Source organism: Barbus barbus (genome assembly GCF_936440315.1).
Source record: "Barbus barbus genome assembly, chromosome: 10".
In the NCBI taxonomy this organism is placed as follows: domain Eukaryota; kingdom Metazoa; phylum Chordata; class Actinopteri; order Cypriniformes; family Cyprinidae; genus Barbus; species Barbus barbus.
This window is the reverse complement of record NC_136738.1, coordinates 22,479,927-22,505,736: the sequence shown is the minus strand read 5'-3', so window position 1 is coordinate 22,505,736 and position 25,810 is coordinate 22,479,927. Positions and strand designations below refer to the sequence as shown.

Here is a 25,810-nt window from a genome sequence, read left to right as displayed (position 1 = left end):
TACCTAAAAAACATTCAGAAGGCCAATGTCTTGTATTAAGTTACATTTAATCAACATTTAAGCATTTAAGAACATTATAGAGCATGCAGCTACTGTAGCTCCAAGAATAGAGCATGGGACTAGCAATGCCAAGAATTTTAGTTCAAGGGTTTGATTCCCAGGGAATACACAAATTCAAAAATGTTATGCTAGAATGCAATGCTAGTCACATGCCAGAAGCATAAATGTTTAAATGTAATGTAGAAAAAGAGACTTAGCCGTTAAAAACCATACCTTGAGGCTCGACTCGTAGTCTGTGCTGACTTTAAACATCAGGCCGAGTCGCAGATGGATCTCCTTGGCTCTTGAGAAACTAGGGTCAATGTAAAGCACCTCCTGAAATGCTTTAATTGCCCTGTGGAAGAAAAGAAACAACAACAAAAAATCTTAAGGATAAGACATACTCATTTATAGATACAATGCGATTAATAAATAATGATTAACTTATAATTAATCAAAAATTAAACTAAATTAAATAAAAATTTGGGAAATGAATGATTTGAAGCAACAAATAGTAAAATTGTTTGGCGCATGTGATGCAAAAGCAGAAGCATTATGCATTGGAATGCAATGGAACTACAAGTGAAACTTGTGCTGCGTGGTTGATTCTGTTGTAACGCATCTATTTATATTACATATACATGCATGACATTCAAATTTATAACAGATCGAGTACCACACACACAATGGACTGTTACACTTGATCTCCACCTCTGACAGAGATTGCAACACGTGGTCGGCTCACAGCAGTGGGTTTTGCTTGCTTGCACAATGTTCGCTTATACAAACAGAGGGTGTTTTTGCTGAGCCACCGCCCACTGAACTCAATGGCCCCGATCCCCCTCCGCTCCCCTCCAAACAGTCTTTTCTGCTCTCTCTGCAGAGCACTGCAGAGAGTGCGAGCTCTGCATGACAGAACGCAAAGCTTTATCATAATTTCTTCATTCTCTGTAAATCACATTACTCTCACAAGAGCCAAAGCTATATGACACTATATAAAGGGAAATTGAAAATATCAATAAATACGCGAATGTTCATTAGATCAATTAGCATGGTGACTGGCATTATAATTCAATTTAATTCATTTTTTATTATGAATTTTAAAGGGGAAAACACAAAAGATATTGTGGCCATGAATTAGAAGTCCGTTCTAATGACTTGACTTAACTTGTTCCCTCACTTTAGTTAAATCATAGGTTAACAAGGGAACAAATGAATCAATCATGAGCAGTAGCCACAAATTAATTAGTCGTAGTAATGAATTTACAAGCTGAATGAATACATTTTTTATATCTATTTTTTCAGCAGAACACAGGAGTATTTCACATGCGCCAGTATTCAGTTTCTCTTTTCCCGGAGCTCAACATCCAATATAAATACCTCACTCATGCTGAAAATATTATTTGCTTTTCTGCCCATTTACAAATGGTGTGCGAGTTGCTGTGGAATATTAGGAGAAAACGAAGATATGGAGACAAGAGATGGGATACAACCTGCTCCCAATATTTGATGTTCAAGGACTCTGCATTGTTTATATTTTACTGTAAGTTTAAAGATTGAATCACATTAAAAGTATAATTTGTACATTGTGAATTATTTGTGCAAATGATCCAGCCCCATCAGTCACTCACAGCCCTAACGACTCGCTCGCTTCTTTAAATCTGCTGCACGTGTTTTGCACATAAGATGCACGTACCCCCAAGACTATGCACCTTCCTTAATCGACCATCAATTAGTTTTATCAATTCAATTTATCAACAATTAATCTATCGCTGATTAAGGTAAACGCACCTGCTGTAATTTTTTAAGATTTCATATTATTTTAAGGCGAGCTTAAAGGGTGCACTACAATGAAAATCACACAGCTTCAATGTGACATCAATAAGAAAAAGTATAATTTCTTAGATATTGTTAATAATAGTTGTTCATATTCACATCTTAATAAATATTACATGAAATGTATTAAAAATTGTTGCTGCTCAAATTAAGCTCAGTGTGCTCTCTTCCACATCGAACATCTATGTAAATACTTCATAAACAGACTTTAAATATTAACTGATGGTTAAGTTAATCGATTTTCTATGGATTCTGTCAACTCAAATCCACAGACTGGCTCTGATCTTTGGCAAATAGCATCAACTTCTCCAGATTGTAAATCTGTGGAAAATCAGGGCAAAAATCATGTAGTGTATTCCAGCCAAAAGAGACTATTGATAAGTTGATATACATTTAAAAAGAGGTTTCACAATGAGGCTAGTTTCTGTGTTTTATTGGTTTGTTTTATCTGATTTTTGAATACTTAGCTGAACGTGGACTAGTCTAGATGTTGCAATGTGCTTAGATGACACTTCATTAAGAATATATAAGTGATCGACTTGAATGCCTTGTTGCTTGATTTTAGTGTTGTTTTTTTGTGATTGACTTTGTACAGTCAAAAAAATATCTCCTTAAAATAAACAAGATTTTTTTTTTTTATATATATAAAAAATGATGTGAGCTTAATGGGAACAGTGTTGTGCTTACAGGGTATAAAAATGTACCCATTACACAGAGCCAAACTTATTTCCTATTTAATACTGCATCAACATCCCACTAGGGCTGGGCGATATGTCAAAAATATATTATCGATAATCGCCGTAAAAAATATTGCGATATCCGATAATATAGTCTACCCAAGCTCCACCTCCACCACGCCCCGCCCCAGCCGAGACAACATTGCCGACATGCACCATAAACACAGTTCAGTTCAGTCTTAATTATTGCCACATTAAAGTTTCGTTTTTACTTTTTCATAGTTTGTGTTTAAACTAACAGAAAACATTAGCTTTACTGTTATATTGGTGTTGCTAATAATTTCCATTCTGTTCTTATCAAGTTTGAAAAGAATTTAGTTTTTTGAGGAGAACTGTTGAGGAAAAATAATAGAACCCAATTTTAAGTTCATCATGGTGAAGTTGGACATGATAAATGCATGTTGATGTCATTAATAAATGCCTCCATTCATTCATTAATTTAATATCTTGAATAAAATGTGCCTATTTTCCGATGTCTCTCTTTCTTTTTGGCACTGTGTAGACATTTCATGATGGTAAGTATAATGTCCTTGAATACAACAATTGTTGCGTTGTTTTAAAACTTGTAGTCAAGCTATAACGTAGGCTGTTTGATATTTATCATGTATGACTAAAATCATGCAAGGATTAAAAACGAATTCTGAGCAAAAACGTTGAGGGTTTTTCTTTCTTTTCCGGTAGCCTAGTTCAGGGGTCTCTTTTGGCCCGTTTTTAACGAAATAAAAATAACTACTTTTTATTTAGAAGTGGGGTAATTTTTAAATTTAATTTTTGTATTTAAAATTTTATAATTTTTGTTTTATTATTCAAAATACAATGCCCACAATATAATTTTCAGTGTTGGGCTGCCGAAACTCCGAACGCGTGCATGCTGAGATTGGCCTAGGCTAGAACTATAATGCCTTAATCTGTTTGCAACAAAACTTTATAGTTTTGTTGCAAATGAATTAAGAATTTAAAGTGCTATATCTCAGCTTAATTATACTGTATACACCGTTTAAAAAAATCTGTAAAAATGTGCGTTGTGAAGGAATTTGCGTATTTTAATTATAACCGTCATGTTTGTGGTTTTTCATCGTTATACATCGTTTAAATAAGTATTCAGAAACACATGCAGTGCTACTATTTTTCTTTTTTCTGTTTAACTTTTATTAAACAGCAGATCAAAATAGAATAGGTCTATACCCTAAATAAGGATAGTAAATAGGATTGGAACTCATCTCCAAAATCGCATACACAGATGCACGTTGCCATGGTAGTCAGCGCTGAAAAACAACAAATAAAATATAAACCGAGGTTACAAAAGTGATTCAGTCAAGATCAGTGAGGGATTTTCTTTTCTTTTGTTCTTTGATTAACATTAATGACTGGCGGCTGCGGCTGCTGTCAATGCACGGATCCAATGCAGCCTTGTATTCTTTCTCAACTCTTTAAGTTCACTTAAGACATAACCGATTGTATTTATGGGATATTTTGATATCATTCTGTGTGTATTTGTCCATTCAAATGTGTAAGAATGCGCGAAAGAGAGCTGAGTCCAGTGTTCGTGTATATAAGAGGCGGTGTGTGTGTGTGTGTGTGTGCGCGTGGAGCACGGAAAACAGCGCCCGAGTGCAGAAGCGAGTTCTATTTCTTTGTCTTCTTGTAGTTGAATCTTTTGAAATCACAATAAAATGCGCATACAGAAATCGAGAAGCAGAATCGAAATTTAATTTTATAACAGGTAATTCGGTTCCTGACCTTCCATCTGATCTGATTTCATAAATTGGAATAGCTTTTCGATTCCCAACCCTCCTACTAAATTATTTAATTCTTGCATGCAAAAAGACCTGTATGGTAACTATGGGGCTGTGTAAAATATTTTTTGCAACCTACTAGGTTTATCATTTGTCATTTTTTTCCTGATAATGTCGATAATCGTCTGTTACCTGACTGTTGACATCAACATCGCGATACTTACGAGACATCGTCGATATACGATAATATCGTCATATCGCCCAGCCCTACATCCCACTCACTTGTTCTGCCAGTACCCCTTACACAACACATAAACCAAAAATCTAGGCAAGCCAGGACAACTGATTTGTTAAAAGGACTGGAAGCCAGTAAAGTAAATATCATAAGTTATATGTAGTACAAAACCCATGCCACAACCAAACAAGCATGTAAACACATAGCTAATCAAAAAAAACACCTGTTTTCTCTATTTCAAGACTCCACAAATAAAAAAGTTGAAATGCAAATAAGATTAAACTTTAGGATTACAAACTAGAAACAAAATCTGGCTAGATCATCCTGTTATATTATGGAAAATCGTTACATAACTGCCTGGCTATAGGCTACATCTCTTTGTCTCTCAACCTTGCTGGCTTTGAAGATCCCTGAATTACAGCGATTGGCAAGTGAGTGAACAAGAATAAGAGAGAGAATGAGAGAGAGAAAATGGGAAGCAAGGTCATCTCAGTTTCCTGAGTGTCAAACCGGAAATGTCAATTAGCTCTTCCGCATGACAACGCGTCACATGAATTTTCTGCTCAAGCTGAAATTTTTCAACTTGTGCGGAAGACGCAATTAAGGTGTATATCACATTTGTGGCAATTGCAAAGCCTGCCGCAAATTCATGTCTTTGCATTAGGGATGGTAAGATTCACTGATTCGCATTGGTGCATCGGCATAAAAGTTAACAACGTGATACATCAATTTAAAGCGTTTGCAATGGATACAAGCTGGCATTTGCATCTGTAGTTTCTAACATATTTGCATTGGTAAAAAAACATTTATACACAATTATTATAAGATGTGCTATACTTCTCTTATTTAGAAAGTGACCAATAACGTTCTCCTCTCTAAACGGTTTCTTAAGCGTGTTCTCTTATCACCACTGCAGCTACATGAGTATAATGCATACGGAGGCCATGGCATGTCCTGAGAGTCCCATAGAATATAGATTAACATGGCTGTCTGTCTGAAGCAAAGAAATAAGTTAACCATCTTTACCATATTGAATTGCATAGCATCATATTTTGTCCCATTGCATCGTTTTGCATTGAATCGCACTGTGTTGAATCGATTCAAAATCCGATCACACTGCATCGTAGTAGGGGTGAATCGTATCGCATCTCATCAGTAGCTGCTTCATATGTATCTTTAATGTATCGTATCGTTAGCTATGCATCAAGATGCGCATTGCATCGGCCTCAGTTATGAAGATGCACTCCCCTACTTTGCATTGACTTTATATGTAATCTACTCGCGTGAATAATTAAATTCGCTTTTGGTGTGCACACTATATCAACAGCATCTGTGACATTGTAAATCACCATAGGAAAAAAAAAAAAAAAAGACTCAAAAACATGCCTTTGCCGTAGTTCTCAAAAGGGAAAGACAATGTCCCAGAAAAAGTTCAAATATACAGTTTTAAAATTACAAAACTTAAAATCATATGCTTTAGCATGACGCTATGTGATAGAATTGCTAACCAACCTTCACCTTGCCTGTGCAATGATATAAATTATCCATTAGGCACTTATTACATGACGCAAACTGCCTGCAGGCATTAGAAGAATAACCATTTCATCCACCTAAACAGTAAACACTAATCAAAAGGACGATTTACAAAAGAATTTCTTTAAAAGAAGAAAAAATTTACATTTCACATATTAATGTAAGAGCTTTAACAAATACGAGCATTTGTGCCTTCAACTCCAGCTATTTATAACTGCAGCATACATTCACTTAGCAACTGTTTAACAATGCAGATGGTTTATTTCAGCTATCAACATGTCATTCTATTTTATCCATTTTACACATCAATGTACTTCTAAATGTGCCAAGTTAAAGTCCCCCTGTACTGAAAATCACGTTTTTTGTTGTTTATTTGTCTATGTGGTGTTTTTAATATGCTTTTAGACAAACCATGTGCCGATCCATTAATCAACACCATTGTTGAGTATTTTCTCCTTAAAACTGTAGTTTCCCAATGGCAATCACAGAAATGCAGTTTGAAACAGCCCTCGGGTTGCAGCGTCACAAACCAATAACCAATTACGTCAAAGGATCGATCCCTATCACTAGCATGAAAAATATACCAATACCAGCATAAAACCAAACATAAATTAGAGCAAAAAACCAATGAAGCCGTGGTTTAATGTGAATTTAAAACCGCTAACTTGCATTATAACCCACGGCAACAGTGTAAAAGTAGCCCGGAGTCAGACCCTCCTGTCCCGCATCGGCGCCTGCACTTCACACGCGTTGCTCATGCACGCGAATTAGAATCACGAACGGCTGCATTCAGTCTTAAAGGCATTTTGAGGACACAACATCGTCAAGTAAGTAACTTTAACAAATGTTACAGTATTCACTGTAGTTGTCCGCTAGTAAAAACAGTTTTATCAGTCATTATCCGTGTATCCCATTGTTTTACGTTTACTACAGTTCAGTGGATCAGGAGGCGCTGGCTGCTGCGACTGAGTGGAGGTGGGGCTAATTTGCATATTCGTAAATCCACGTATAGTAAATGAGGCAAGGGTGCGGAGTTAATTCAAGCTATTTTAAGGCATGAGAAAATTATTTTCACAAGAAAAAAAACATTTAAATGTGTCATTTTGATGATCAAAGATAAGTTTTAAGGGATAAAATATTTGATTACAGGGGGACTTTAAGGCAAATATTCTTGCTGCTTGAGCAAGCTGAACACATCTAACAGAGCATGTCTGAGGCATACCCTTACAAAACCAACATGGTATGCCTACCTTCTCTGTCCAGAATGGGCATCTGAGGGGGTGCGCTGCACTGCCCTAAGACAAGGAAAGAGGGGACCTCCAGTAGTAAATATCACAATTGCCAAATCAATACCAATATCCTATAAAAAAAATTGCGCTATGCATTAAAATATAAAATTGACCTTAAAACACTATTGGGGAGGAAAAAATTTGACTGATTCATGAATGAGGGAATGTGATGCTTTTCCCATAATCCTTTAAGACCCGACCACCATTCTGTGATGGTACAAGATAACCAACTGAACACAATATTGGTCTTTGGGAGATTTTGAATGTTAAATGTAATCTAATGTAACCTGATTAGAGATCGTATAATCCTATACATTGAAGTGAATCCTTATGAATCATCAATGTTCTGGGGGGGAAAAACCCTGTAGGCCTATAAACTAGTAAAGACAACTACACTGACCAAAAACATGACATAAAAACCTCATTCAATAAAGAAACTGTGTTCAAAATTTACAGTGACCAATTATCCCAAGCACTGTGTCAATGCTGAGAGAGACAGATATTACATGTGTCCATGTAATATATACCTAATCCATGTGTAATAAATATTGAATATTTTAAACAAATTTGACCCCGTTTTACCACTTTAGATCAAACAACATCTTTCAACTCATAACTGGACTATGTTGAACATAAATCAAATTGATGTATTTTTTATCACATCTTGCAGTAATCACCTAGTGCCAGAATGTTGCATTTTTAAGCTTCTAATGAAACAAGTGAGGACAGAGAAGGCCATTATCCGTAAATTAATCAAGTGATCCAAAAACGTTCTTTATCATTTTTTATCCATGTACCATATCAAAGAACAACAGAAATGTAAAACTGAATTTCACAATGTTCATTAAATGCTTTTGCAACAAAAGTGGATGTCTATTTGTCAACATTGTCGCCATTTCTCCAGCAGTGTTTTCTGCTTGCGCTTTGCTGCTGTAGCCAGCATTGCCAACTACCATTTTGGCTATATACTTGTAGAATGATGCAGACACACCAATACAGAACTAGGAACTACAACCACGCTCTAGGTTAATTATAACGGGCCCAGTGAACCAAATTCATATCACCTCCTGAGTGAAAGTTTGTGGATCATGTACAAATTGGAAGGCACTCTAACAACAGCCCACACACACACACACAGTAGACTACAAACAAAAGGAGAATGAAGAGTCCCTTTACTTTGAACCACACAGTGCATGCAGACCGTATATTTAACTGTCATCATTCTGTGGTTTCATCGCATCTCGCAACAATTTTAATTCAATTAATTGATCAGCCATACTTTAGACAAAGCCACCAAAAGATACAGTCTCCAAAACAACACTTCAGTTATTCATCGACAGAAAGTGGACAAAAAATAATGCACATACTTTCTGCAGTCTTTAACAACAACAACAACAACAAAGACTGAACGTAAAAAAGGGGAAAAAATAAATAAATACGAACAAGAGAATAAAATACAGAATTTCTAATTAGTCTGTAAGCTGAGAAAGCATCAACATCACGCTTCAGGTCATGAAAAATGCTATTAGGGATGATATTTCAACAATGTTACTTTACAGATGAAAAAAGAAAAAGAAACTAGAATGCATGAGAAAACAAATGCATCACAGAACACACAGTAATTGTGTACTTACCAGTGAAAAGCATTGTAATGGAAGTAAGCCAAACCAAGGCCGTATAAAAAGGCAGCATTCTGGAAAAAAAAATAAAGCTGAGAGTTAGAAACATGAGAAGAAACTATTCATTAATTCACCATAGTTGAATTAATCAGCAAAATGGCTAATAAAGGATGGCACCGTAAGCATGATGAGTAAGGATGGTTTACCCTAGGGGTGGGCGATATGGAAAAAATATAATATCACGATTTTTTTTTTAGAAATATCACGATTCTATCACGATTCTTTGTCATGTTGGTTTTAGGGCTGCCCCCAAATAGTCGACTAAACGTTAGTCGATATGAAGAGGGCTTGGTCGAATACATTTTCATTAGTCGGTTAGTCGCAAAAAAAAAAAATCACGTGAAATTACGCATTCAGGGGCTGCGCAGTTGGTGTATGACATCAAAGCAACGAGAGATCAACGCGATCTCGTGCCTCGCGGTATACCAAAGTGCACTTGTGGGAGAGGTGTCTGGCTCCATCACTCCATCAGAGCGCATCTTTTCAAAGGCCGGCTTCATTGTGAACAAGTCGAGAAGCTCCCTTCTTCCCAACAATGTGGACAAGCTGGTGTTCCTCTCACATAATATGAAAAAAAATTCAATCGAATTGAAAGCTTAGGTAAGAATGCTTAATTTCCTTTTTGTAGTGTTTCTGTTTGCTATCCGTTAGGCTATAAAAAAAAAAAAAAAAAAAAAAAAAAACGGGTATTTTTATAATGGGTAGGCTATACAAATAAATAAATACATATTTTTATTTATTCGTTTTTATATAATGCAGAAGTTGTTTTTTATTCTGTTAGAAAAATTAGTCTGATGTTTGCAATTTGTTGTTTCAGGTCAAGACTCATCCGTCGTCTTAATGACAGTTTGATATTTTTGATTTGTATTAGTGTTCTTTAAATTATTTGTTCCACATTTTGTCTTAAATATAGTTGTTCTAAACAATTTAATCAAATACTTAGGCTGTTAATTTGTTTGCCTTCTTTTTTATATAAAATATAATATAAAACAATATAAAATTATATAAATTTTCCACTGTATTTTTATACCAAACAGCGTTTTTGCTACAGTATTTATTTGTTTTTTGCCTTGTTTTGTACTAGGCCTAAGTTACTAATAAGTTTATTTGATTTATTTTAAAGAACGAATTTTAGTTTAGTTTGTTTTATTTCAAAACTGTTTTTGTTTTGTTTTGTTTGACATGTAACTGTTACAGTTTGTATTTTTTATAATAAATTATTAAAATGCACAGGCAATCTGATTGCTGTTTTTATGTTATAATTAGCCTATAACATTCTGGCCACTGATTTTTGTGTCTGTAAGCGCTGTATACTTTAAACGCTTTACTATTCTGTTTTAAGCGCTTAATTTTCATTTTGAACGCGCTAATATCATGCTTTAGCATTTTCTGTCATATGGAAGTGTTAAACTTCAACTTGGACTGTACCTTTCCTTGTATATACGCACGTTATTATATTAATATCATAAATTAGCGATTATTCGACTAATCGCTAAAATGCAGGAGTGTTAGTCGACTAGGAATATCTTTAGTCGGGGGCAGCCCTAGTTGGTTTTACTATTTTGGTTTTACAAGTTGTCTGAGCATTACAGCCAAACTAGAAAGACGAAGCCTTTCAAGGTAACAAAAAAAAAAAAAAAAAAAAAAAAAAAGACATGGCAGATATTTAGGCCAAAGTGGGCGAAGATAAAATAATGACAAATATTTTTATCTTTCTTATTAAAAAATAAGAACAAAGATACACATTACAAATACACATACAAATAAAACAAACAGTGCTTTATTTCCAGGTACAATAGGTGTATTTAGCAGAGCATTCAATGAAATTGAATGAACAAGTATAAAAATAAAACACTACATAGACTGATTCCTAAAGCAACTCTATTAAAGTTTTTCAGTCAAGAATAGGGAGTGATTTTTCTCTTTGCGTTTTGTTGTTTTGTTAACGTTAAATGAATAGTTCCCCCAAAAATAAAAATTCTGTCATAATGTTTTATTTTTATACCATCATTTACTCAAAAGTTGTTTTAAACCTGAATGAGTTTCTTTCTTCTGCTGAACATAAATGCTATTTTGAAGGTGGTGTAAAACCAAACAGTTGCTGGTCGACTTCCATAGGATTTTTTCCTGCTATCAAAGTCAATGTGGATCAGCAACTGTTTGGTGACCCTCATTCTTCAAAATATCTTCTTTTGGGTTCAGCACAAGAAATTAATAGAGGTTTGGGACAACATGTGAGTGAGTAAATAATGACAAATTTAATTTTAGGGTGAACTATCCCTTTAATGACAGTCGACAGCATGTTTAGTGTCCTGTCCCTTTAAGAGCTGCACGCATCTAATATACAGGCTCCCATCTGTTTCTCTCTTAACTATTTACTTTTATTTTAGAGATAACCAACTGAGTCTGTATGTAAACCTTGTGTGTTTTGACAGTATTAGTGCAAAAGATAAGTTAGTTGAGTAATCAGGTGCTGTTAGACAGGCTATTTAGTAGGGCTGGGTATCGTTCAAAACTTTTCGATATCGATACCGATACCTTGAGTTCGATACCGGTTCCTGAACGATACTTTTTACGATACCATTAATAAGATTACATTATCTTAAAAACTATTTTTTTTAGCTTGTTGATATTTATACAGACTCAAAGCCTCATCTCCTGAGCCACTGCACAAAGGAACAAAATATATCCAACACAATAAATAAATAAATAATTTTAATAAAGTTCAAATTGTTTTCAGTTTAACCATCTGTTAGGCTACGTTTACATTAGTGCGTGTTCATTTTAAAACACATAGCTCAGACAGAATCATCATTTCTAGGTTGTTAAAGAAATTTAAAATCTTCATCCACTTTCATAAGTGGGTGTTTTATTTTCTTTCACCACATGTTTTATTGTTATTAAATTCTGGTGTAGTATGTCTAATTATTTGAATGCATAAAAACAACCAAGTTTATTTAAATTTATTCTTAAAATAGCCTTATGAAATGTTTTATTTTTCCTCAGAAATTCTGTGTTCTGTATCTGGTTTTCAAATGAAGACATAAAACATTAATTTAATTTATCTTTAAATGATTGAAAATCAAAGTTTATTTATTTTGGCAAACAAAGGGGGGTTACTATTAAAATTAAAACATGGAATAACTGTTGTGTGATCATTACTAAAAAAAAAAATAAAGTTTTAATCATTTTAATAGTAGCCTAGTAGTAGCAGTATGTACTGTCTGCTGAACAATATTAATATATTTCTGCCGCAGTGTCTTCCGAGTTAAACCGAACTTTTATTTTGACGGGTTTCCGGGAATACCTTTACAGTTCTGTGTGTATATGATATGACGCTAGTTTTCCTGTCAGAGTAACTCTACCGCTGTATGTCGTGTTGTACAGTATATATAGAGATGGAGGTCAGAACTATATTTGACAATGTGTGCTGTAGCACGATACTACGATATTTCTTCAAAAGCAGATCGTTGAGACATTTTTATCGTCCACGATCAAAAATCGACATATCGCACACCCCTAGTTTACCCTCACAGTGGGTCGGACACATCTGCACTCAGCAGGGGACAGAAACGTCCACGGCTAATGAGCATGTGTTAAACTAAAAAAGTGCCAAAGTCTTCGTCTCCAGCAACCACAAAAATTTATATTTACATAACGGAATGTGCAAGACAATATGGATCAATGAAACATTAACGTGTCTGAACCTCTTATCTGTGCTAACAGAGGCAAAGCACGACTCAAACGGAAAGCCACTGCGGCTTGTCTTCCCCACAAATGTACTTTCGTTAGATGATAAAACTAGATGGTAAGTTGACGAAGCGAATAATTTAAGAATTAAACTAGAATTGGCCTATATGGTCAAACAAATACAAACCCCAGTCACCATTTTCATATAGACAAGGTGAGTTTCATGACAGCTTGTATGTACACCGCAAACCACAAAATTTGTAACCAATTTGAATTTTCAGTGAGTTTTCTAATTTAAAGCACTGGAAGAAAAGTCAAATAGCTAAGGTAGACAGCCAAAATATTATGAATCACTTAAATAATCAAAGATAATGTAAATATCCAATATGCAATCATAAAATGCAAGAAGGGCAAGGCGGCAGGATTATCAGTGAATAACATTTTATATTTCAGGCTGTTGCATTTTAACCAGAGTAGACCTACAGGAAAAAGTATAAATAAAGCAAGAAAAAATTTTGGATTTGCATTTATGTGACAGCCATTGCATTCAAAGTACACATTTTAGCAGTTCATGCATTCCAATGCACTCAAATGACAAGACTGTCTTAAAAGTGCAAACCAGGTTTCATAATTTAAATGAGCGCAGCTCTGTTCCAATGCAATCAGGAAGTTAACAATGATATGGGCTTACAACGACCGGCATGACAGCGCATGCTACTTATTTACAATCTAAAAAGGATGACCGTCTCACAAGCACTCGGACAGCAGTGTGAAGTCAGGACAGGCGCAGAATAAAGTGTGCAAGAGAAGCCCTAACTGCAAAGTACATGGCGCATCACTCTGACAGTTTGACGTTATGCACACGGGCCGCTCATCACACCCACACAAAGCTGTCCGAGTGCTGAGACAGCACCCTTTAACCCCTTCAGTGCAGGCACAAATTTAAAACATGCCCTGACTCTGAGAACAAAAAATAAAATCAGGGAGGGAAAAAAAAAAAACCTAAGCTTTGGCGAAAGTATGAAATCTTCAACTTCCACAGCTGCGGTCTGCAATGTTTCCATTGGCAAATTTTCCATTCAGGCATCCAAACTAAATAGTGCCAATGCAAAAATGTAATTTATAGTACGAACGGTTAGAAACTACCTAATAACTCACATAAGAACGTTTAGTCCATCTGTGCTGGAGATCAGTTTCTATTAGCTGTATACTGAGGCTTAGCGCCGGATATGTGAGAGATAACACTTCTATAGTTGACAGCCATATCTGAAGTCAAATCACATTGAAAGTTTACTCTGAAATTTCACAGTCAAAAGCGTCACTCTTGCTCTAGGAGAGAACCCAGAACTGTCAGAGGCCATTACTGACACTACTACAGGATCTCATTTCACATTCAAAAACGTTCTTACAGACAGCTACACCTAGCCAGACACATCAAACTCAACTGTTTTCACTAATAACAGACACATGGAATTACGCCTGTTACAGGCGATCCAAATGCAAGTAGCCATACTACAAATAGTCCACTGAGTTTTGTGCATGTACATTTGTTCAGTTATTATTGTATCACTATTGCTTAGCAGACTTTCAGTTTAAAACTCTTGTTTTAATGCAATGATTACACCACCTTTTGATATTTTCTATGATGCATTAGACCAGTGGTGCCCAATCCTGTTCCTGGAGATCTCAGTTCCAAACCTGCTTCAACACAACTGTCTGTAATTATAAAGTGTTCCTGAAGATCTTAATTGGCTGGTTCAGTTGTGTTTGATCAGGGTGGAGCTGAAATTTGCAGGAAGGTAAATCTCTAGGAACAGAATTGGGCACCGCTGCATTAGACAAATGAAATATTGCCACATGCATCTACAAGCACCTCCAAAAGTGGGCGTGGTCTTATCACAATGAACTCCTAAAACACACTGGACACTGTTAACACCTGTATTTAACACTGCCTATACACTGGAAGGATTTAACAACAAGAGTAAACTGCAAGTGCACAAACAATGAGAATCAAGCATCCCTCACCTTCCAGTAGTCTGACTGTAAACTGTAGTATCTCTGGTATGCAGATAATGCTGAGAAGAAAACAAAAGAAACTTATTAAGACTGATTGTGATATTTTTTAAATGAAAATAAAATAAATATTCCTTGGGTCAGAAATCACCTTTAGGATAATCTTCCAGTAAAAGGTTGAAGTGACCTAACTGGCAAAAAACCTCTGGCTCCACTTTCCCTTCAGCTTTTAAGATGTAGACGTCATAGCAGCGAACAGCCTGTGAAGCAAACGGTAAATAAAGTTAGCATGCCCACCTGGAGAAAGCAACCAGTTTGTCTTGAACTTGATAAATCATTTTCCATGACAAACCAATTGTGACTGTTACATAATTTTCCTCAATCAACAAGCATTCAATTCAACCAATTATATTGTAATTTCCCATAAAATACAGAGGTGAAGATATATAATGCAAAGAGATCTTCGTTTTATATTTCTAATGTATATAAATCATGTCTCTCAGCACTCACCAAGCATTATGAAATATTTTGTAACCTAATGACTGCATTCTATAACATCGTTGCCTAATTAAACAGCAGCCATACGCTAAAAGTTTGGGGGTCAAATTTTCTCGAAAGAAATTAACACTTTTATTTAGCAAGGGCACATTAAATTGACCAAAAGTGACAGCAAAGACTAGTATAACATTGCAAAAGATTTTTATTTCAGATGAACGTTGTTGTTTTGAACTTTCTATGCATCAAAAAATCCTGAAAAAAAAACAGTGTTTCCACAAAAATATTGATTATTATAGCAAATGTATTTTCCATCAAATAAATGCAGACCTGCTGAAAATAACAATATATATCATATATTTTGAACTGTAGTGTATATGTCGGAAATGAGTGCGTTTTCAAAGTTCAACATTAATGTTCATATACGTGCTTTATAAAACATATTACATTTACTTAACCGCAAATTAAATGTGGCAAACGAATTACTAATGCACCATTAAAGACCTCTTTTAACTGCTCTGGTAGAATGTTGGAGACAAAATAACACAGAAGTACATAAGAACCCATCAGTGTAAATATACTAATGAAGCACCCAATATCCAACCAGTAGTCTCGTTTGTTTGTCCCATCAGTACTCTTTAAAGCTCTGATACACCTACTAAGTCACCCGAGTTGAACAGAGCTGAAGGTCATAGAAAAGGTTATTTTATTTGACAAGAAGTTCAGAACACTGAGATGTGTTTTGGTTTATTTCACTTGGTGTTTTAAATTGCTAAAACATGCAAGAATATGAAATTGCAACTCATACAAGCGAAACATTCAGACTGACCAATGCAAACTTTGATATATTGAATAATCGGTTCTTGTTTATAAAGCTCAATCTACGTGAGAACTTCGTTCATTTAAATAATAAACACATATTGTAACATATCTTGCATGAACATTTTCTTTTTAGACAATATCTAGGAACCAAAATAACTTCAGAATAGTCAGTGATAAACAGATTAATACATGTTCTAGTTAAACTCATTTGCTCATTTAACCGCTGTGTTCACAGGGTATTTAAAGAGATGCTGCCTGTTTCTAGGACACTGAACGTTTTGACAGACATGGTTTGTGGGAAGAGATGCAGAGCGGCAGACAGACAGCAAGCAGCGCTCACCGACAGCACAACAGCACTGAGCAGAGCGATTGAGGGATGCGCACGTATATTTCTAAATGAATCATCTCATTCTTGCCACAGCCTCTAAATGTCTGGCCCATAACAGAGATGGTAATTAAACATTCCACAGGTTTATCTTCACTGTCTATCTACCACTGTTAAGGCCCGTTCACACTATAAAGATAATGGTAACTATAGCATCCACACTAATGCTCAATAATGTTCTGTTCATTTAAACCCTGAAAACTGAACTTTAAATGCTTTGGCTCCTTAAAATGTGTTCGATTCTGTTTGGCAAAGATTTTATCATTCATCCAATTGAAATAATGGTTCTGAAAGTTATTTTAATTATATCGTTCCTGCGTTATCGTTATAGCTTTGTTGTGGACTTCCTTATTCCGTTTTAAGCCTTGATTATAGCCAAGTACACACCACAGCCATAACAATAAGGACACAGAAGAACGATATTGTTGGAATCGCTCAAGATTTTTTTTTTTTTGCAGCTGATGAACAACAAAAACACTGACAACCAATCAGAATCCACCCAACTTTAAAGACCTTGAGACAAACCTACAGCTAGAGCTTATAATATCCAGAACATTATTGTATGTTGGTGTGGATGCAAATATACAAGTAGTTATCTTTCTTCATGTAAACAGGCCTTTAGAACAATTATTACAGCTCTATAGTTAAAATTATCGTTCTTGGTATGAGCTGTCACTATATTTTAAGACGCATCAATTATTTATGGCATTTATTGTGGCAAATTAATGTCTACGAACAATAATTCCAAGCTATTAATATAATTATTGTTCAGTATAGTTGTCCACAAGCTTACATTTAAACTTTAGATAAAAAAAAAAAATCTAAACTTTTTCTGGTACATGGACTTTTTAATCTTTTATCTTTATCACTTTACTTACTTAATGGGTCCTACAATGACAATACATTTTTAAAAACACAAATATATGCTTTCCTTATGTTATAAACAACAGACATATGTTTAAATAAAATATACAGCACTGACGTACTGTAACAAATGCTGCTGGCAAAGTCAGCTTGCTTGGCCATAATGACAAACCCCTTCAGAAGTATTCAAATCTGCAAAATGCAATGTTAAACCTCACAAGTTCTCATAAGCAACTTGATTACTGATTTACTTAAAGCCAGGATGTTGAGATGGGACTGAAAAGCGCCCAGACTCTCCTCACATGCAGTTACAGTTGGTTAGCATCATGCTAACTAGCTAACATGTAACCACTGCCTTGAGATCAGAGCTTTAACCTTCCCAGTTCATCTTGAAACACTAAAATAGCCTACAGTCTGGTCTAAGATCGGCAAAATAAGTTCAATAATTCACAAATTTGGCCTAACCAAGTATGAACAGCTCGACTAGCTAAACTTATACACTGAGAAGGTTTATCAACATCATACGACAGATGCACCTTTTGGCTCAATTTAAAAAAAACAACAAAGATATTAAGACACGTTTCTCTATAATAAAGATAATTAATTAAATCAAACAACCTTCAACTGCTTAATTGATATTCAAATGGTGGCAAACGAATAAAAACAACACCCTCGTGACCCTAAACTCATTACAGAGTCGCAGTGACAATGTGTGAACGAGGTCTTAATAGGCGAAAATGGCTTTATACAAAATAGATGTACTTCACAAAATGAAGTCTGACTGCTGTTTACATGCGCAAGAACTCGACAAAGCCAGCGCCCAAACTAATATAACACTCAGTTTAATAACTTTCAAAGCAGGCTAATATTTAAAATAATCACCGCAGAGCAACTACAAATCCCCGTCACTGACATGTCAGTTTAATGAAAAGTTAATATTTATAATATCTCCATGCAGTCGCATTTAGTGGATTAGAGCTGGCCGATAATATAGTTTAAATTTGCGACGATAAACAATCAGGCACATGTGCTATTTATTGCTTTACGTGAGTATATGTATGCGGATGAAGTTAGATGCACCATATCCAACTTTTAATATGTCGTTTTAAGTTTATCAAAGCGATATAGTACAATATAAATTTATTATTGTGCGTCTTTTTGCATTTTATAGAATGCATACGTTTACAGCATTATAAAAGTGTCACGCACACGGCATTATTCTGTACAATTGCAGCTGATTACACAGACCCCCTTGAGTGTCACTGCATATTGTGTTTTATATGCATTTTTTTCTGTGCAATGATGTTATATGATTTGCAGAGTGATGTGTCTATCTGTCTCCAGACATCCATCAGTGTCATACCTTTAACAGCAAGGCCTTCGTTCTGGCGCCATCTTCATGAAGCCTCTGAAATCCAAACAGTGTGCTGCAAATAGAGGACAACACAGGCGGTTCCGTGTTACTTCACCTGCACCGCATTCATTTGCACCGCTTTAACATGCAGGGAAGGCTCGTAAAAATGCACGGAGGGTCATCGGTGCAAGTAAAGGGGCTTTAACTGACCTGTCTATGCTGGCTACGCGCTCCCTTTCTTGCGGCGTAAGCTTCGGAAAGTCCTCCTCGGTTTCACTCGCTTTTCCCGCCGCCATTTTCTTTTCCTCATCACCAGCAGCAGCAGCGCGAGCTACAGCGGCCACTGACACTCCGCACGATTTCATAGACAAAAAACTCCAGCGAAAATATTCACGCACCGCAAGCCGAGCACCTTTTTGCGTAGATCTAAACGCAAAAAAGAATAGACGGAAAATAATTTCCTCTGAACACCCCCTTTTTCACATTGTCCTCGACATAAATGGTAGCAGGTACACTAAAATGCATGCAGAACGAGCAATGCAGGTTTTAACGGTAAATTGTTATTTAGTAATATCACAAACTTCCCCCTAGTCGCCAGCTCAAACTTGTTATAATTGTGACACTCAAGCGAACCCACGCCGCCGCCGTCGGAACGCCTTCTCTGCGGTTTTGGCCAATGGCTGCGTTCGGTGGGGACCACGTGATCGGCCTTGTCTTGGGATCCTTTTTTTCATATAAACTTTCAAGGGGGAGGATAAATAACAAACCCCTCAACTTTACGCCGCATCTTTGCCTGCTGCGATTGGCTCACCTGGATTTATTATGATTACGCAACACCAACATAAAACGGCTCATTGGCTCAAGCATCTGTCTGTTTGAAAACTCAGGGATTTGAGCATAAACATAATAAATACCTAGACGCCTCATTGGCCGCTGGACCGCACGTCAACCTCGCCGCCATATTGGTCCGGGCAACTCTCCATAAAGCTAATATCGGGACAGAAGAAAACATACCTAACTCGTCGGCAGTTTGGGGATCTACAGACCGTCGCACATGAATAAAAACAGAACTCGGGGTATTATTTTTCACAGGTAAGAATGATCAGTTGTTGCTGGATGTTTTTTTTTTACATTATTTTGGCAGTTAATTACCCACCAGTGTCAGACGATTAATAGCTAACGTTAGCGACTTTATAAGAAATCAAAGTTTTAATGAATTCTTAAGTTTTAACTTATATTGTAGCTTATATCATAAAGTAAATGAGCACAATATGTAGGCTACAGTGAGCACTTTGACGAGACAGTGTCAGACTGTCAGGATTAGAGATGGAGCTAAAGCATCTGTTTAATTTCACTACTCATGTACAGAGTAAGTTTATCATCACTAGATTATAAGGATTCAATAGCTTATCATAAAACTGTGGACTGATTATATATTTTCCCTTTCAGCCAATTGCAAACAGGACAACACAAGCCTCAAAGAAATCTGAAGAAAGCCTGTTCTCTGCATTTCCAAGAGACTAAACCTCCACAGCCTAATGTTGTATTTATACTAGTTAAAGTACAGAACAGCCCTGAATGAATGGCCAGAATGACCCCGATCATATTCATACTTCTCTCGCTCTCTCTGTCTCTCAATTTCTGCCGGGGTCAGACATGAACTTTTCCATTGTGGGGCAATATTTGCCCCCGGAATAGACTTCCAGGAGCATTGTTTACCTTTGTAAGGGCAATTTCTATAATAACATTATGTAATATAATTAAGCTTATTAAATGTTTCTGTAATTTTTGTCAAATATTTAAATATAACCAGTTTCTTCAATCACAATACTATAGACTACATTTAAAATGATTTACACATTCTGTTTAATGCTGATCGTGTACTGTAAACTGCATAATGTAAGTGAAGTGAAGTGACATACTGCCAAGTATGGTGACCCATACTCGGAATTCGTGCTCTGCATTTATCCCATCCAACGTGCACACACACAGCAGTGAACACACACACACCGTGAACACACACCCGAAGCAGTGGGCAACCATTTATGCTGCGGCGCCCGGGGAGCAGTTGGGGGTTCGGTGCCTTGCTCAAGGGCACCTCAGTCGTGGTATTGAGGGTGGAGAGAGCGCTGGACATTCACTCCCCCCACCTACAATCCCTGCCAGCCCGAGACTCGAACCCGCAACCTTTGGATTACGTGTCCTTCTCTCTAACCATTAGGCCACGACTTCCCCAGCACGACTTCCCTGGCTATGTAAATAGCCTAGCAAGGAAAAACACAGGAACTCCTTAGTGAGTGAAGCTGCAATATCATGGCAAAATCATAGTTGATTATTGCTCTTGATGCTGTAATTAATGATTATAAATTTTGATTAATAGAACGTTTTTTTTTTTGGGGGGGGGGGGGGGGGGCATCTCATATTCTGGTCTGTGTTAAACATAACTATACTTTGGCATTTTGTCCAACTTAAACTGCACACACTCACACCCCAAACATTCCTATGTAGTAACATATATCAAAAAATAAACAACATTTTCAAAATGTGTGTTTTCTGCATGGGTGAGTGTAATTTGCATTATATAGCAAAATGCCAAGCTTTGTCAAGTTGTTTACCACAGATCTTATTTTACTCATTAATTTAAAAAACCCATTATAGAATATAGGAAAATCTTGAGGGAAGCATTGGAGAATTAGTCTTTATTAGTCAGGTTTTGAAGTCACAACTAAACCACTCTATTCCCAGGGAAAGCTAGAACTGAAAACTGAAATAAAATGTCCTTGAGCTGCAGATTGATTCAGAGGATTTTATATCTATCTGTATCTGTGTGTGTGTGTGTGTGTGTGTGTGTATATATATATATATATATATATAAATATATATATATATAAAATCCTCTGAATCAATCTCAGCTCATATATTTTATGTTTTACTAAAGGAACACATTAATTAAACACAATTTGGAATTGACAACCATACATTTTTGCTTGTCTTCAGTTGTGTCTTACTTTGTTTAATAATTATTACACAAATCCTATTATAAAACTGTAGTTTTCACTATTATTTAATTTACAATTAATTTATTCTTCATTATTGTCTATTCTGTATTATTCTTGCTACTTGCTATTATTCATCTATTGTTATTCATTTATTATGGTAGTATACATATAATTGTTGCTATTATAAATCTATATAACTTATGTTATTGTACTGTTGTACTCGCTATTTCATTATATTATTCACTTTACTACAACTTGTACTACATATAATTTTTAATATTACATATCACTTTTACTTTATTTTTACTGTGCACTGTATCGGTGCATAATATTTTACCACTGTAACTGTATAGTTTTACTGGATCCATAAAGGATTATCAGTTACAATTGTTAATGTTTGTTGTGGAGTTTTTATCTGTATAGAGTGCTATGAAAATAGGAAGCAGACTACCAGTCTGTCACTTTTTGATTTGTATTTGAAAATTTACCATTTTCTCTATTATGGTAAATTATTAGTACTTAAAGATGTATTATTTTGAATTTTGTCCCCCTGTATTTCAAAGGGAATGAGCTGTGTTCTGACTGAGGCACAAGAAAAGCTAAATGTTGGGGTAGAAGACAGAGAAAGCCATGAAAAAAAACTGAATTTGATTGAATGTACATTAAAATTACATTACATGTATATATCACAGTTATACTACATTAATATTAGAATTGTTAACAGAAACAGCAGCAACGGCATGAGGCGTCTGGGTATTTTATGTGTCTATGGTTTTGAGGATGTAAGGAAAACGTTGCCTGATTTCTACAATTATTAGACAGTTTGTTAGTTACATGAACCAGTATGATTTTCATTCCTCCAGATTGTGTGGTAAATTCTTATTCTAGATTATAGAACATTTCTTTCTGTCTTTTGTTCTGTAATTTGTATTATTGTATGGTAGTGTATTGTACTGTACCGTTATGTATCTGATTTTAATGTGTTTTTCTAATGATGTAAATAATAATATCATTCTATTCTATCATATCCCATAAAGTATCATCCTGTCTTATCCTATCTTATCATATCATGCTCTTTCTTTCTTTCTTTCTTCCACTATTCTCTTTGAAGTTATTAGAGATTTCTCTGCATCCTTCAGCATATTAAGCAAGAAAGTAATAAAGAGAGAAAGATAGAAATAATCCGAATTCTTTCTTTCTCTTCTTCACTTGCTTAACCATTATTATTATGCAACTACTACAGTGTTTCTTATTATATGAAATTTAGACAGTTTCAGGCAGTATGTGTAAAGACGTCTGATATTTAAGTAAACAATATTTTTTTAAATGTTAAATTACACTTGAAATAATTTGTAGAGTGTTTTGTGAATAACGCATGGACGCGATTGTAGGAGTCTGTGGACAGTGATCGCACGTAAATTACGCAGGATTTTGCGTAGAGCTGCAAGCGGTTTTGAGCATTGTGTGAATACAGCCTCATAAAATGGCGGATCGCAGTGAAGGTAAATAAATAGGCCAACCAAACATTTGAATAAATAGCTTTGATTGACAACGTGTTTATTTAACCATATAGGTTATATGCAACGAGATTCCAATGTAGAGCAGCATAGTGATCGATTATTATAATGTCAGACTGTACAGATGTCATGTGGCTAAATCTCGGAAAATCTACTCATATTGTTTTAATTCTCATTCCTGTCTTTGTAACTGTATGTCGGTGAATACATTCTAAACATCCTCTGAAGTGCCTTGCTCTCAGTTTAATATTTCAGTGTAAGGTGCGATGGTGAGGTTTGATGATCTTATTATCAGTGTTAATATACCTAATTAACTTTCTTTGTTTTTAAATCAGATCATAAATGGGTTCATCTAAAATATTAAAGAATGTAAAACAGGGTTTGGTCCTACAGTTGGTTCTTGGGTGGAAATACAGGAATAATGTGTATACCATTTGTTTAATAATGCAAAACATCCTAATGAATTATATAAGGGTGTATTTTCAGTTGCATCCATACTTTGTGATTTTGGACGCTGTTAATATGTCTAACACTTACTTTTGTTTTCAGATGTGGATGCAGAGAGTCAAGATGAATTATATGAGGTGGTTAACATCACAGATTACGCCAGGAGGCATCAGTGGTGGAGTCGTGTTTTTGGGAACAGTACAGGACCCATTGCAGAAAAGTACTCTGTGACTTCACAGATCATGATGGGTGGAGTGACAGGATGGTTAGTGTTAATAGAGATTAAGAAACCTATGCTATTTCGTATGTGCTGTAATATTTGATTCACCAACTTCAGTATTCTATTCTACATGTATGAAATAATGCATACTAATAAATGCATGAATTAATTTGTCCTTTGTCCTCCAGGTGTGCTGGTTATCTTTTTCAGAGAGTTGGAAAAATTGTGGCTACTGCTGTTGGAGGGGGATTTCTTTTGCTACAAGTATGGATTATTAAATCGTAGCCAATACTCAAAAATTTTAATTTGCTAAATGTTTACTCGCTCTCAGGCTGTTCATGTAGATGTGAAATTTAGCATTACTTGACATGTTCACCAGTGGATCCTCAGCTGTTGTGTGCCGAAAGAAGTTCAAACAGCTGATAAAAACATGACAATAATAACAATAAAACACAACTTCAGTTCATCATTAACATCTTGTGAATTAAAAATCTGTGCGCTTGTAATAAACAAATCCATCATTATTTTATATTATTTTATTTATTCCTTCCGGCTAAAATACAAGGCCTCTATCCATATTATTGCCTTTTCATTCTGACGGCACCCATTCACTGCAGAGAATCCACTGGTAAGCAAGTGATGTAATGCTAAATTTCTCCAAATCTGTTCCAGTGATTGTTTCTCAAACTCATTGGATGGCCTGAGGGTGAGTAAATTTTCATTTTTAAGTGAACTATTCCTTTAAGGGTTTATTATGCTTCTATGTCATCTTAAGTGGGAAAAAAATCTTACTTCATTTCAGATTGCCAACCACAGTGGCTATGTGCAGGTTGACTGGAGGAAAGTGGAAAAGGATGTCAATAAAGCAAAAAAGCATTTGAAGAAAAAGGCAAACAAAGCAGCCCCTGAGCTCAATTCCTTTATAGAAGAAGTGGGTATTCTTTCATACATTCATCATAACTTCATAGTCTACTAGCTATTTTGAGCTCCCATAGTTCTATAAAGCATTTTGTATTATTATTTAGTGTGTGCACATAACAGTTTAGAAAGTTGGTACTTATCCTACATTCTATAAAATGGTGTATTTTTCTTACAGTCGACAGAATTTGTGAAGAGGAATATTGTCATCTCGGGTGGATTTGTTGGAGGATTTCTGCTGGGACTGGCATCCTAAATGAAACCTGGATCTACTGTATTGTCACTGATATAAGTAGTTTGCACATTAATATTCTCCCTAATGTCGGTATCACAGCGATACAACACTGAAACTTGATCTATTGTCTGAAGCAGTGCAATGGCCATTTGCTGAACTGTTGTTCTAAATATATTCCTCTACAATGCTGTTCTTAACTGTACATAGCTTAATCATCCTGATGAAGAGAGAGATATTGTGCCAATAACTTTATAGAAAATTATTGGTGTGGTTTTATGTTATTTTTAATTTTATTAAATCAGTAAGACATCGACATGAGGTCTGTTACATATACAACTAAAGTGTTTCTTATTGTACTTTGTTTCTGACAATACATTATTTGAGTTAGTTGTATAATTTCCATAATATTTACTTGTCCAGAAGCATGTATTGTTTTTTTGAGTGTTTTACTTTGTGATGGATTTTTTTTTAAATGTACAGAATCACCCACCAATAACATATTTGTGGAAATAATACAAAATGTTGTCTTTCTGGTTGTTTATGATCTATTCATGTTGTTTTGATTTTTGTTTTGTTTTTTACAAGGGAGAAAAAAAAAACCTCAAAACTTAATGAAGGTTTAAAAACATCTTTATATAGTTTATGGTAGACAAAAGCATGGACTTCTTTAAATGCAGTTAAAAGTGCTTTTATAAGAATTTGGCCATCCAGTCAATATTAATAGATCATGCAGTTTAAAGTAACACAACTTGGCTGAAGAGATTCAG

General features: G+C 35.4%; 2 protein-coding genes across 4 annotated transcripts in view; one reads left to right on the top strand and one right to left on the bottom strand.

Moving 5' to 3' along the window:
* The window catches only part of kdm6a (lysine (K)-specific demethylase 6A), a gene marked incomplete at its 3' end in the record, with an annotated part of 60,800 nt that extends 41,447 nt beyond the window's left edge, over positions 1–19,353 (bottom strand). For 2 of the 3 annotated variants that reach the window (XM_079427475.1, XM_079427477.1), the window contains exons 1-7: positions 18,918–19,353; positions 18,717–18,780; positions 14,939–15,047; positions 14,800–14,849; positions 9,040–9,098; positions 7,367–7,411; positions 274–394 (exon numbers count right to left, since the gene is read on the bottom strand). In XM_079427475.1, coding sequence (XP_079283601.1) covers positions 274–394; positions 7,367–7,411; positions 9,040–9,098; positions 14,800–14,849; positions 14,939–15,047; positions 18,717–18,780; positions 18,918–19,072 — 603 coding nt within the window. In that variant the 5' untranslated portion in view covers positions 19,073–19,353. The remainder of the gene's footprint in view (positions 1–273; positions 395–7,366; positions 7,412–9,039; positions 9,099–14,799; positions 14,850–14,938; positions 15,048–18,716; positions 18,781–18,917) is intronic. The other variant, XM_079427476.1, reaches the window with a different exon arrangement.
* Positions 19,354–23,132: 3,779 nt separating this feature from the next.
* LOC306875707 (FUN14 domain-containing protein 1-like) lies at positions 23,133–25,590 on the top strand. The gene is made up of 5 exons (XM_079426411.1): positions 23,133–23,208; positions 23,773–23,935; positions 24,079–24,154; positions 24,693–24,821; positions 24,987–25,590. The coding sequence occupies exons 1-5, from the start codon at positions 23,190–23,192 to the stop codon at positions 25,062–25,064; spliced, it is 465 nt and encodes a 154-aa protein (XP_079282537.1). The 5' UTR covers positions 23,133–23,189; the 3' UTR covers positions 25,065–25,590.
* Positions 25,591–25,810: the final 220 nt, after the last annotated feature.

Excerpts from the sequence above, each read along its gene's own strand:
- LOC306875707 (XM_079426411.1), top strand. Across the intron at positions 23,936-24,078 it reads ATGGGTGGAGTGACAGGATG|GTGTGCTGGTTATCTTTTTC; the intron begins GTTAGTGTTAAT and ends TTTGTCCTCCAG. Across the intron at positions 24,822-24,986 it reads TCAATTCCTTTATAGAAGAA|TCGACAGAATTTGTGAAGAG; the intron begins GTGGGTATTCTT and ends TTTTTCTTACAG.